We start from the raw sequence: 13,445 nt of genomic DNA on the forward strand, positions 1-13,445 counted from the left end.
GTCATAGTAGTTTCTAGCTCATTGTCTTTGATTAATAAGAATGCCTTTTTAGAGCTTTCATTTGCTGCTTTTGTAGAACAATCTACATCCATCTAAGAAGTCACCTCTAAAATTTATCATGGCTAAAAATGTTAAGTTACATCTTGAGCATTAGAAATGCTTCCATACCTACTCTAAACAACCAAGTTCAAGAAAAATAAATACAAATACCCCACACAAACAAGATTATTACACCTGCGTGTGCAATACTCTCATAAAACCTCTCTTTTCTGGAATACCATTCCACAGTAATTGATAACACATTCCTGATCTGTCTTCAATTAGTCATTCCTGGAAAAGAAAAAATATGTATCTGTTACAGATCTATTGCCTAAATGATAACTTGCACAACTTATTTCAGTCTATTTAATAATTCTGCTAGAAAACACAACCTTCAATCTCCCCTTTTCCTGATTTTACACTGCAGACACATTACTTGCCCACAACACTGCGATACCCAGCCAGAGCTTGAATGTTACAGGACAACAGCAATTACAAATGTTATTTACCCTCAGGGGGTTATTTTATAATAAATTTCAGTTTTGTACTTTCAACATGTCAGAATGACTAGCTTTAAGCAAATTGATTTTCCCATGTAATCTTTGATTTGAAAAGAAATGACCACTATCATTAATGAGATGTTTCTCAGAAAACACCACCATTCTCATTTCAGAGTGAAAATAGCCAGTATCATTACATTTGCAAGCCATCTGCTATTTATTCTCAGCTTCACAGATGGGACCTGATAGCTGTAGGTCTTCTTTTCCACATGTCCTACAGAAGTCTTTCAGAAAGAAATGATATGGCTGTGTTTAGTCAGGGTTAGACACACTAGAAAAGAATTATATTTAAGTAGAAAATGTTATTAAATGTGGTCTCACAGAATGCAAAGGAACTGAGTTTTAACTATTTCTTACTGGGTGTGAAGTGTGAAAAGGATTATCTAAGACTGTCTCTTTTTCTCTGGGGAACTGCAGACAAAGCTTGGTTCACACAACCTGGCACACACTGCTAGTCCAACACATCTGGGTGCATCAGACCTCCCTCCATGTGCTCTGCACATGCCTTGGGTACATGCAAGAAGGTCGAAGTGTTAGATTAGCATGGACATGAGCCCAGCAGTCAGGATTTGGGAATTTCTGGACACATGAGAGCCCTGATGAAAGTTTTGCTCTTTTCCTGCCAGCCACATTTCTCATATTAAAGTCCAAATCAATTTCCTTTCACCAAGGAAACTCAATGGCATGTCAGTTCTAACAAAGTCAGTGATAATCTGAAAAACACCTGAAACATCTATCTGTGGCTCTACCTTCCTTGTTTGAAAAACACATAAAATGAGCCAAGTACACCCCACTGATGTTCAGGGGAGGATCTACCCCTTCATTACCAGAAGTGAGACTTTCAAGGCTGACTCCATGATACTTCCACAGTGCTAAAGCTCAGACATCCCAGCAATTTTCTGGAGGTCACAACATCTGGACAGTAAATGTTTGGCTTCAGGAAAGCCTCAAAGAATTCTTGAGCACTGTAGATTGTTTACAGACCAAGCTCTTCTGAGCCTATAGCCTATATTGTTCAAAATAAAGTAACAAGAGTACAAACCATGAGAGATCAGTGATTCACACAAAAGTTCAGTGTGGCAGTAGTGCCAGCCCTGATCCACTATGAGCATTCATTTCTATTGTATTCAGCTGTAGCAGCCTAAAGATTCACATCAAGCTGAGTATTTCTTTCTTCTTTTTTATGTCTACTAAAGAATCTCTAGTATAAATTGATCAAATGCAAGAAGGCATTTGAAAATTTATAGTACAATCTGGTAGAAAAACTTATAATTGAAAAGTAAGTAGTTCAGTATCTGTGTAGCCTTAGGTCAGGCATAAGGAAGAATTAAATTCTAGACTCAATTAAGCAAAAGGAAAAGCTATGACCCAAGAAGCCTTTTTGACCTTAAAAACTCTTATAAATTCTTTACCATATATTGCTATTATGTTGATTTCTTTTACAACTGCTACCTGAGCCGCTTTTTCAGCTGGAACTCATCTGATTTGGAATTTTGTCTTTAGACAATTTGCAGCAAGTCCCAACAGCCACTCTTCAAATGCATCACTTGCTGTTGCAGTTTAAAAAAAAATAAAAAATTAAAGTCTTATTTTTTGTCCAGTTCACTACAGTTTTGGCACAGTTCATACACGTGATTACAGGGAATTCTACTATACTACAGTTCAGCATTTTATCCAGGCTTCTAGAGGCTGATACCACATCCAGTCAGGAGCAATGCCCACATGAATTAATTAATAGTAAATCATATGTTTCATACCTCAGAGTAGTGCCGCAATAATGGCTAATAAATGTTCATGGAGAGGCATTCATGCCCCAGTGGCACAGAAACATTTAGGAAAAACATTTAGGAAACCCTACCCTTCATAAAAAGCAATGCAGGCAGATTGCTTGCACTAAGGCTTTGTAATGCTTTCAACATGAAGTCATCTCTGCAGATCACATCTGATTATTACCACAGTGCTAATTATGGAGCTGCTAACAAGGTCTACCCTGCTCCATCAAGTCCACTAACTACCATCTTGAAGTCATCAGTGCAACTCCAAATATTTGCAAGTAAGGCTGGCTAACCTTGTCTGAAACAAAGATTAAACTGCTAAAAAGCTTTTAGCCAATATTCCTGGCACCTCCACACCCCATCCCAATTCTCTGTCACTTAAAGGCAGGGTTGACACCTTGAAAATTTCAATTCAACACTGAAACAGGAGGCAATAGTTAAGAATGAAAGCTTGTAAATTGACTTTTCCTTTATCAACACAATCCTTCAGGGAGGGAGAAGGCCATTTAAAATCTACATTAATGCTAAACTGATTTAGAAAGAGAAATCATATTATTTTCTGTCTTCATTTGACTAAGCCAAACAAGCAAAGCTTTTCCAGCTTCCTCCCCAAGATTCTCCACTGCCCACACATCCTTACAGCCCTCTTCTTGTGTTATGAACTCTGCTTTCTTGAGCATTGTGAGAGCTGCATACAGTGTGTCAGATGAGATCCCTCAGCTTTGTGCAAGACAATCAGCAATACTCTCAGTTTCTACTGGAAGTACAAGCTGTGAGACACCCCAGGTTGATATTTGCTTTTTTCCTATCTCAAATCCCTTTCATGCCCAAATCCACCATCAAGTCTGCTAGCTCTGTAATGAAATCTAGCACTTCTTATTCCTATTTGAAGTTCTACATTCAACCGGCTGCATTGGGGCTGGGGTTGTTGGAGGTTTTTTCCACCTGGGAGAACAAGGCTACAATAAGAAATATGGCTTCTTAGTTTAAGCAACCTGTGAGAAGGAACTGAATTATATTCCTTCTAGTACCTAATGATCATAAGCTCCATGCACTAATCCTTATGAAAAGTATTACTGTAATAAATTATGTGTAAATAAAAATTCGTAAGAGATATAAATAAGATGTATATGTTGAAATAAATAAAAACCAAAGAAGTGTATGTGAAAAAAAAAAAAAAAGACAGAAACCTCTCTCCCAAGCCTGGCTGAGAGCTCTCCTCTGAAAGAAAAAGGATTGTAGCCAACACCCAGATAACAAACATTAACTCGGAATATGGGCAGGATGGGAGCCATCAAAGACAACAAAAGGACTAGCTCGGAGGAGGAACCCAACTCCGGACCTGACCAACGTCTCTGCAGACCTCGGTTGTGAAACAATCAAAGTCGACAAAGATGGGCCTCAGAAAAAGTATCCGCTGCTAGTCCTGAATCGCCCACCTGTCAGACCAGTGTTGGAGATACAATCACTGGGAACAAAGGGGGAGACTCCGCCGAGATTCCCATCGGCACCAACCCCGGATCACATCACTTCATCCTTGATAACGCAAAATTAAAATACATACAGAGTCTCTTTGCATATGAGGAGACTCTGTCCGGACTCAAGTTAGGTCTATTCTTCCAAGCCAGGAAATCTGTTCACCGAGCAATCAAGAATACTTGGTGAATGGAGCCTGCTTGGAATTTTTAGCCTGAGGACTCAAAAATCCTATAAAACTCCAATCCCGAGAGCGCTCAGACGTGGATTTGGGAACCCTACACCTCGGGTGTAGACCCTGTCCACCCAGCGCTGCGCTGACCATTTTTATTGTGGTTTTTTTTCTCTCTGTTTTTTTCTATGTTGTTTATTAATAAATTTCTCTTTGATTTTATCCCAAATTTGCCTTTGCATTTATAACATTACTAAAAGGCTTTGCATGCTAGACTTGGGATCTTCAGTGACAGCTTCTTAAAGCACCTAAGCTCTATAATAATACAAACCTTTTTGACTGCTAGACTCTTGTTCAACCTTAATTTTCTTCCTTGGAAATTCAGTTGTGGAAAGGATTCCAGTTTAGGTCTTTCCTCAAAAGGCCATAAAGCACAAGAGAAGGGAACATGCTGGAACTGACTACGCACATATATTCTAGAAGCAAGGGACTGGTCTTTTTTATGACACCAGACAAAGCAGTGCATGTCAGCAAAACAGATTTCAGACTGTCACCAGCGCAAACAATCTTTCCTCTTCCTTTATAACTGCTACATCCCTTTATAAAGTTCGTGTACAACAGAGAACTGGCCATCTGCCTCAGGCATACACTGCTAGACATGAATTCTCTATATTTAAAAAACAATTGTGAAGCCTTTTCAAGAGCATTTTAACATTTTGGTACTGGCTGATTAAGACACCACCCTACCACTTAGGTGTTCAAGCTACTTGCATAGCAGACTGGAGAAAAATGAGCAACATCAACTAAAGGACATGAAGATTAACATTTTTCCAGCTTAATAATCCTGTGCGTTTCTTTCTGCATGATGGTGCCTGTTGAGATTCCAGTCTTTATAAACAACACTTCATTGCTGATGAGAGGAGAAATACAAAGCTTGATAGATTGCCACAGTCCTCATCCAACAACTTCCAAGATGCCAAAGACTAAGGTATTGATTTCTTACAGAACACAATGTTCCCTAGTTTTTTTGTAAACAGCAGTGTGGCATTAAATCCCTTGAAAATACAAGTGGCATTTCAACAGAGGTTCTTCCCCTTTTCAGAAATATTATAGAACAAAGAATTCTCAGGCCCCTTTCCCTGGACTTGGGGCACTGGTAATTTAAGTCTGTGAACCGAAAGGCTCTATTTTGCTTGCAAGTTTACACAGCTTTGTCTAGAACATTTTTATGTGTTGTGTCAAAATTAAATACATCTGCATTTTCATTTTTGTCGGGCTTCTTTTAACAGGCTTACTTTTGATTCCCCGAGCCTTCCCCTTTAATGGGCTGAAAGGTAACTTCATGGGCTGGTCCATATGGGCCTTCAAGCAAAGGCCTGAAGCTGAAGATGCATTTTGAACTTAGTAAGGCCATTCATCTTTTGCTGGCCTAATTCAGTTTAGTCAGAAGGTCCATCACTCTCAGGGCATGTCTGCTGAAAACAGATTTCACAAACAGTCTTGGAAACTCAGGTCTGAAACCACCTACAAGGAAACCATGGCAATAAACACCTCACTCAGCTGAGTCCTAAAACAAACCAAACCAAAGGTCAGGCATAAAACACCTCCCTGAAACTTCTTCATTTGAGTCCATTCCCTGAAGGGGGACACTGGTCAGCTGTGACTGGAGTATGGGATGAATCCCAGGCACTTCAGATCTTTCTGCCCATGGGAGGGAAGGAGTTAGGAGAAGTGCCTGTGGTGTTTCACACAGTAGAAGCTCTGTGTGCTTACAGCAGATGTGTACCTTGAGTCTCACTGCAGCTGTGGCTAACATAGTCCCCAGCCAGGCAATGTCCTGCCAAAGTTTCTGGCCCAGATCTCATTCATTCCTGGTGATGGAATACTTTCCTGCACTTAGGACAGCTTTTCCTTTTATCACCACCTTAAGGGACCTTGCCCTTAAATTTCCAGCAGGGAACATCGGACTGATACAAGCTATCCCTACCACAGCTAGCCCTCCCACCCCTACAGAGAGGGGGTTAAAGCCATGGGCCATGCCTACAGCAAGCCCATCCTTCCCTCAGGGTGAACAAAACCATGCCCATGACTTCTGTACACCACATTCCCCAGCAGGTTTTGCCACAGAATGATGGGGTGTCTCCGATAAGAACCTGCTTTACGTTACAGAAGCAACCTAATTGCAACTAAAGCTCAAAAGGCCACATAAATAGCATTCACAAAAAGATAACCTGGAATCCCTAAATCCCCAGATTGTTGGGCACACACAGTGACACATAACGGCTGAATCACAATTTATGAGTCTTAAATGCATGAGGTAAGGTACAACATGCTTGTATATAAAAGTGATTTTCTTGTCAAATGCATTAGACTTGCTGCTTATAGATAATAATGATTGAACTTCTGCTCATAATTTTAAAAAGCTGAATTGGGACACATGATGTTGTGTTCGTGTGGCTGCAAAAGTTATTTATTTGCCAAATATTTAAGGACTGTATTTCTGGACAACTTAATACTAGAGAAACTTAAAACTAGCGGAAAATTTACTTTTCTGCAGCAAGCTGGTAAAGTAAAAAACAAACAAACAAGAAAAGAAACCAAAACAACTCAAATCCATATACATGCTATTCTGGAGTATTTGTTCAAAAGAATGAACTGTTCCCATAGAAGAATTTATAGGTATAAAACAAGTTATACACTGCAATTTTCTGCATGGCAAACCAATTACTGACATTAATGCCTGCCTGGACAAAATTTATCTAACTATTATGAATATAAAAGTAATATTTATTATATTTGAAAACGGGGGGTTTCCCCCAATTCTCCCCCATAGATGCATGCCAGCTTAGACTGAGACATTTAAAATTTTGTTTTGTATTGTAAAAACTGCTCTGTTTTCAAAATTATTTGCAGTCTGGGATTCCTATGGTAATAAAAGCTACAACTAAACACTGCATTAACATTTGTTTTCAAGGCAAAGCATCAGAGCCCTCCCAGTAACCCATTTCCAAATACATTTCAAGCACAATGCATCCAGGAACTACATTTGCCTTTAAGGGTACATCGGATACTTCAAAAGCACAACCCCATTGACAATGCTGGAAGTCTACTAAGAAATGCTCAAGATCTTTTCACTCAAAGCTTCTTTGAAAAGTGCTTAGAGGGCTTTCAGTTTCCCTTCTGCTTTCATAGAAAGAAGACAGGCCTCAATTTTCACATGTTACTAGTAGTTTTTGGATGCTTACCTTCAGATATTTTGTAAGATGTGATTTTTGAGAAGCTTAGTACCTTGTGCACACAATAAATCTTTTTTAAGGCACTGAGACTAGACTATTTTGAAGGCACAGAAAATAATGGGCCATTTCTGAAAATTTAGCTCTGTTCCCCAGCTTTTACCTATTCTACTGGTTTCCTATTCCCTGGTATTCACCATCCCCTATCACATGACTCTTGAAATTCTCTCCCTGGCACCCAAAACAGATATCGTGCACTGGTAAAGACTTAATGTAAAGTAGTCCTCTCCCCACTTACTTGCTGCTTTCCCCCAGTCATACCTTTAGAGCCGGTCAACATTTGTCTTCCAACTTCAAAGGGGTTTTTGTTAGAAACCCTTTGTTTTGCAGATCACAAAACTGGGGCAGACACTCCTGGTGAAGACAGCACATGTGGCTCCATCAAACCCCCAGCAGCTGGAGTTCCTCAAAACTTCAACAAGTTACAATGCAAATCTATAGTATTTTCCCTAAAAAGGTGCAAGCACATCCTCCCTTTTTTTTTTTTTTCTTGACACTGAAGATAAAACCTCTTAAGTAAATCACTGCCCCCCAAAACCAAAACTCACTCTGGTATGAACAACTGCTGAAAAAAGGCACCTGAATCAGCCACCTTCCATCACATCTTCAATTCTTTCCCCTTCAAGGAATCTCTTGGATAAATTTATTTCTGCTCAAGAGAGAACACAGATACCTGGAAGCTGCACAGGTTCTACATTTAGGAGCAGATATGGATCCAGCCAACACTGCAAAGAAATTCTGGCTACACTGGGAAATGGGATGGAGAGCAAAGCTAGACTGTACTGCTCCCTGAAAGCACGGAACGCACAGATGGGTCTGCTCAGACCTGCAGTCACTACTGTCATGCAAGTAGGGTTTTTTTTCTTTAGATCACTCTCTTTCCCATTCAGAACCATTTTAAGTCAGACTATGTGCTGAATTGCAAACCACCACTGTCAATTCTGAGTTATTGAGGATCTATTAATTTACAGCAGTACTTCTGAGTTTTGGCAGAATCCAGGAAACTTCTTTCCTGGTGACACAGACAAAAGATATTTGCTCTGGGACATTTTGTCAAGGAAAGACTAAAAAAAATCCTGGCTGCAGGCAGTGTGAGTGTAGCATATTATACAGCAGGACTATTAGTACAGAGTCTGAAAAGTGAACATACTTCAGACAAATCATAGGAACTCAGAGACTGAAGCTCACCAACATTTTGTAGAAAGTTAAAAACATCTGTCACTTGACAACTCTATTATCAGAAGAAAAACACTTCAGTGCTTACAGTGTTAAAGAAAGGGAAAGGTAAATACTGGCTACCAAAATGGGGATAAAAGAATTTACTGTCCCAGCTTGTGCACACATTCTGCTTTTCACAATACACTTGATTTTCTCTTTCACTTTTATGCTTTACTAAGGGTCAAAGCTTTGTGTACATGCAAAATTAAATTATTGCTGACAAATCAGTGAAGCCAAAGGCAATTTCCTTTCTCTGCACTTGTAAGGAGAGACATCCCCTGCTCTGGTTCAGCTGCACCCTGTGTTGTCAACAACTGTCAGCAGTGGTTCAATTTAGTGCATCAAGGAGAGCCCAAACAATTTGGAAAGAATGATTTAAGCCAAGTGGGTCCCACCCAGATCCTCCAGAACACACATTCAGAACAGCCAAAGCAAGAAAAACATTTAAAAATTATTAGGAAAATGAACAGTAAAAACCCACCAGATTTGGCAGAGGGACTGAAAGCATCTGAAGTTACTTTAAAGTTGTGACAAAAAAATACCAAAAAAACCAAAACAAACCACAGCTGATTTGTCAGTTCCCTGACTTCTGGAACTCCCCATTTCTCCATCTCTGTCAAAGGAGCCTGTTATAAAGAAGCTAGTGAGAAAATAAGTATCATCATTTAATTTATTTTAGATGAAAGATAATCACAAGTCTTATGGACCAGAAGAAAACCACCATAGCTAATTTGAAAGGGACTCTGCCACTTGCCCTAGCAAGGCAAACCCAATTAATGAAGATTATACTGGTGGTGTCTACCAAAACTTTAAATCACATCACTATTCCCTCTCACACTTTAACAGCCAAAAGAATTACAGTCTGCTTGGATTAATGCAGTTCACTGTCATTAGGCTGGCAATTAAATCACATTTCTGAGATTGTGAGACCTGAGTCACCAACATCTGCAAATATCTTTACATCTTGTGTAATAGCTGGCCTCAGGTCTTGATACACCAAAGTAAAAAGGTCTTTTTAATGCTTCCCACATTATTTTGGACTTACAACTTCATGATGACAGCAGTTTCTCAAAACAGGCCATGAATCAAATTTATTACCCAGTTTGTCATGTGAGATTTTCTTAACTCTAAGCCAATAGAGCAACAACAAATCAAGGTCAGCGTTTACACAGCGTGAATAAAAATTAACCACATGCTCAAAAACATTTTTTGACACTGAAAAGGTATTTGATCTCAAGGACTTTTGACATATGCAGAATTCACTAGCTCTTCTACACATCTGGGAGTATCTGAGAAAACACCTCAAGCAACATTTCCCTGTCATGCCAGTCTGTCTTGATTTTAAAAAAATAAAATCTGGCAGCCATTCTAGTGCTTCCAACATCAGTAGTTGATAACATAAGAAAGACAATCCCACTGCAAGATGACCATCCCAGGAATTAATTCAATCCCAAACAGTATCATTCAATATTTAAACAGATCACTGTTTGGTTTGTGGTAACAGCAGCAGCACAGGAGATCTTTTTGCTATAGAGGTCAGATATGAGATGGCATGTTACAGGCTTTGAAAACAAATCCAGCTCTACAAATCCACTTAAGTATTACCTTCTCCAGCCATAGAATATGTTAAGATAACTGTTTCCTTCCTTAAACTAGAGCCTAACCATGGGGCATAATAAAATGTATGCTATACAGACCTAAATAAGGAATGCTACCTTAAAAACTTCAGTAATCTTTTACTTCTTAGAGAGCTGCTTGCAGCACTTGCCATTCCAGCAGCCGCTGTTTACGGCCAGGCCTCCTCAGGCACAGCCAGCAAACACACAACCTGACAGGACCCACAGGGAACTCCCGGGGATGTGGCTTGCAGGGCACACCCACAGGGATCCTCTGCCCTGCCGAGGCTGCTCTGCTGGCTGCTGCAGGTGACCCAGGGCCATGCCCAGCCAGCCCCCACGGCCCTGGCACACAGCCCCGGCCCTTCCCTGCTCCGCACCTCCTTGATGCGCTTCACCAGTGCGTTCTGGTCAAAGGCCACGGCCTCTGCACACTGGTGGAGGTGGTCCTGGTACCGGAGGCACAGCTGCAGCACCTGCTGTGGGTCCAGCTTCTCCAGCTTGGTGTTGGTTGGAGACGTCTGCCCACTGAGGAGTCCTACAAAGCAAAGGAAGGTCCAGAGTTAATCTGACTGTTCATACAATTAGTTCAGCTGCAGTCCAAGAGACATCAGAACAAACCCAGCAGACACAATTTAGGTGGGGTGATGAAAAGCTAGTTCAGAATCATTTAAGGATGTTTTGAACTTATAGCAGTGCATAGAACAGTTTGCCACAGAGCTTGACCCTTCCTGACAGAACCTAAACAGACTCTAAATGCAGCTCCATAACACACATCTCCTTGGTTTTCAGCGATACGCAAGTCCTGTTTTTTCTCCTCCACAAGCAATCCTAAACTGGGAAGAATAAGCCCTCTCCTAATTTAGGTATGCCAGAAGAGGAAGGAGTTGAAATCTGCATTGCCAGAAGGGCACAGGAGTCATACTATTTTCACCAGACTCACGCTGCCAAAACCAGAGCTCTAAAAATTCACTGGTCCCCCCAAATAAACCTGAGTAAACAAATGGCCCGCCTTAAGTCAAATTATTAGGGGTGAAATGTCTGCATTTTGCCTACCTTGCCTTTTTTAAAGCTTCAGAACTCTTTTAACTTCTAAGGCTTTTCTTTATACTCTCAAACACTTAGCAATAAACCTTTTTGTTTCTTTTATATGGAATTAAGATCCCTACCTAATTTCACAACCAGGTTTCACAAAAAGCTCACAAAAAAAAGACACTGGACTTAAAAGTGGGACGCAAATAATATTCAGAGGAGCAAAACTGCCTAGAGAAACTTCTCCTGCCCATTGTTTGTTGCCTACTTGTGCAACTTGAGAAAGTCTGCTGAGCTCAAGCATGTGTGTGCCACACTGACCACCTTCCCCACAGCAGCCGGAAAAAATAACACTAAGGTCTCGGGCCATCAATTTTTTGCTATTTAATTTAGTTACTTTCATTTCATTTTCCTTCAGCATGAGCACCATTTTTTTCTTGTTAGGACACCATCTGTGACAAACTGCACATACACACAATATGCTTTTCCCAAAACATCCATCAAGCTATGTAAACTGAATTCAGTAACTGCACGCATGTGCCCTCTGGGAGTCTCATTTTACAGACAGGAAAAGACATTAAAACAGCAAATGTAAGCAAGAATCACACTAAGCAATTAAAAAGTAATAAATGCCAGTTATTTGGATTGGAAATGCTCTTCTAAGAATGTACCTCAGTGGAAAATGGAAAGTATTTTGAATGGCCCCCATGCCTATTGGAAGCTACAACTGGTGACATCGAGTTCTTGCTAAAGGACAAGAACAAGATAGAAACCAAGAAGCAAGTCAGAACTATCTTATGAATATGAGCAAGTTAAACCTTTTTGAAAACGTTTGCAGACCAAAATGAAAATAAAACTAGGAAAATAACTTCATCAAATATGAAGAAGAAGCAGGTTTACATTTCGTCGACATTTAACATCTTATTCTCCCAGGATGCTCTCAATTGCTCTCCACACAAAACCTCATCATAAGAGATTTTTAAAAAGGGTAATTTTGTTTTCCTGATTTGTCCACTACAATTGTGTTGCCTCAGTCAAGAGGTCAGGAGAGGAAACAAACCATTTAGTCCCAAAATTCTGTATTAACAACAGTCCAATTATTTTTTATGCTTTGGAGGAAATAATCTCAAACAAAATCTTAGATTCATCAGTATCAGTTGCAGATCTTTCAAATCTACTTTCAGATAAAGTACAAACTGTGACAGGAACAAACCCACTGAAGAAAATAAGACTTTTTAAAAATTGTTTATGTTTCATGTTCTAGTGCTTCCTCAGTTCACGAATTGTGATCTTTTACAGTATTATCTTGTCAGGATGAATGTTCAAATAATGTTGTCAACTTTTAATATGCTGAATGTTCACACAGGAATGAAGAGTTCACCATACACCTGAGGCACTTATCCTGTCTTTGCACTGATCAAATACATGATGCTATCAGACAACTAATTTTCTTTTATTACTAATCTCTCACCAACTTCAAGAGGAAAAAGAAAATTAGACACTGTTTAAGAGATTTAATTAACACAAAGTATGTACTTTGGCCAACTTATGCTGCTTATGAGAATTTTGAAGTGGAACGGGCCAAGGACTGTAAAATGATCTAATAAAGAACATGCTACTTAAACTCGTACTTACGGCTTTGTATAGGTTACATAATGCTGAAAGAAAAATTAATAAACCAATATAAATGAATCTTATTTCCTATCTAGAAAAACACAAGCTCGAGTGAAGGGAGACACTCCCTATTCAGCTGGAATTCCTTCATAAGAAGGCAGAGAGAGAAATACAATCCAGTACAAATGTTTGGACTAGATGATGCCTGGAAAAGGATGACCTAGAACAGAGACCAAACAGTTAAATGATAAGGTATGTTTTTATTAAAAAGCCTTAAAAGGCCTTTATACTTTGGGCAGTACAAGAGCCTGACCAGGGCTACACCCAAGATGGACCTAAAATGGTCACAAAAAAATGGATGACCAGTCACAAGGTCTCACACTTTGGTAAGTTTTGGTCCATCCAGACTCTGAAAAATATGAAAGCTAAAACTTAAGGCATCATTTCTCCCCTTTAGAGGCTTGACAGGGCCTTTACCTTGCCGAGTCTCTATTCTAAATATCTACTAATAATAGGTATTTAATAACAGATAAGTATCTAAACAACAAAAACAAACATCATATGCTGCTTAAAGATAGACTATGGTATTATTCTGGGTGATGCAGTAGGGAGAAACCAAAGGAACTGGCTTCTCCAAAGACCTCTGGGGT

General features: G+C 39.7%; 1 protein-coding gene across 3 annotated transcripts in view; it reads right to left on the bottom strand.

The window, feature by feature from the left end:
• Positions 1-13,445, bottom strand: part of LOC131573294 (BLOC-1-related complex subunit 5-like) — a 65,355-nt gene that overhangs the window by 11,086 nt on the left and 40,824 nt on the right. For all 3 annotated transcript variants that reach the window (XR_009276171.1, XR_009276170.1, XM_058827104.1), the window contains exon 3: positions 10,530-10,687. Coding sequence is in view for 1 of the 3 variants with exons in the window: in XM_058827104.1 (XP_058683087.1) it covers positions 10,530-10,687 (158 nt within the window). In the remaining 2 variants the exon portion in view is untranslated. The remainder of the gene's footprint in view (positions 1-10,529; positions 10,688-13,445) is intronic.

This window comes from Poecile atricapillus, chromosome Z (assembly GCF_030490865.1).
Source record: "Poecile atricapillus isolate bPoeAtr1 chromosome Z, bPoeAtr1.hap1, whole genome shotgun sequence".
Lineage (NCBI taxonomy): Eukaryota > Metazoa > Chordata > Aves > Passeriformes > Paridae > Poecile > Poecile atricapillus.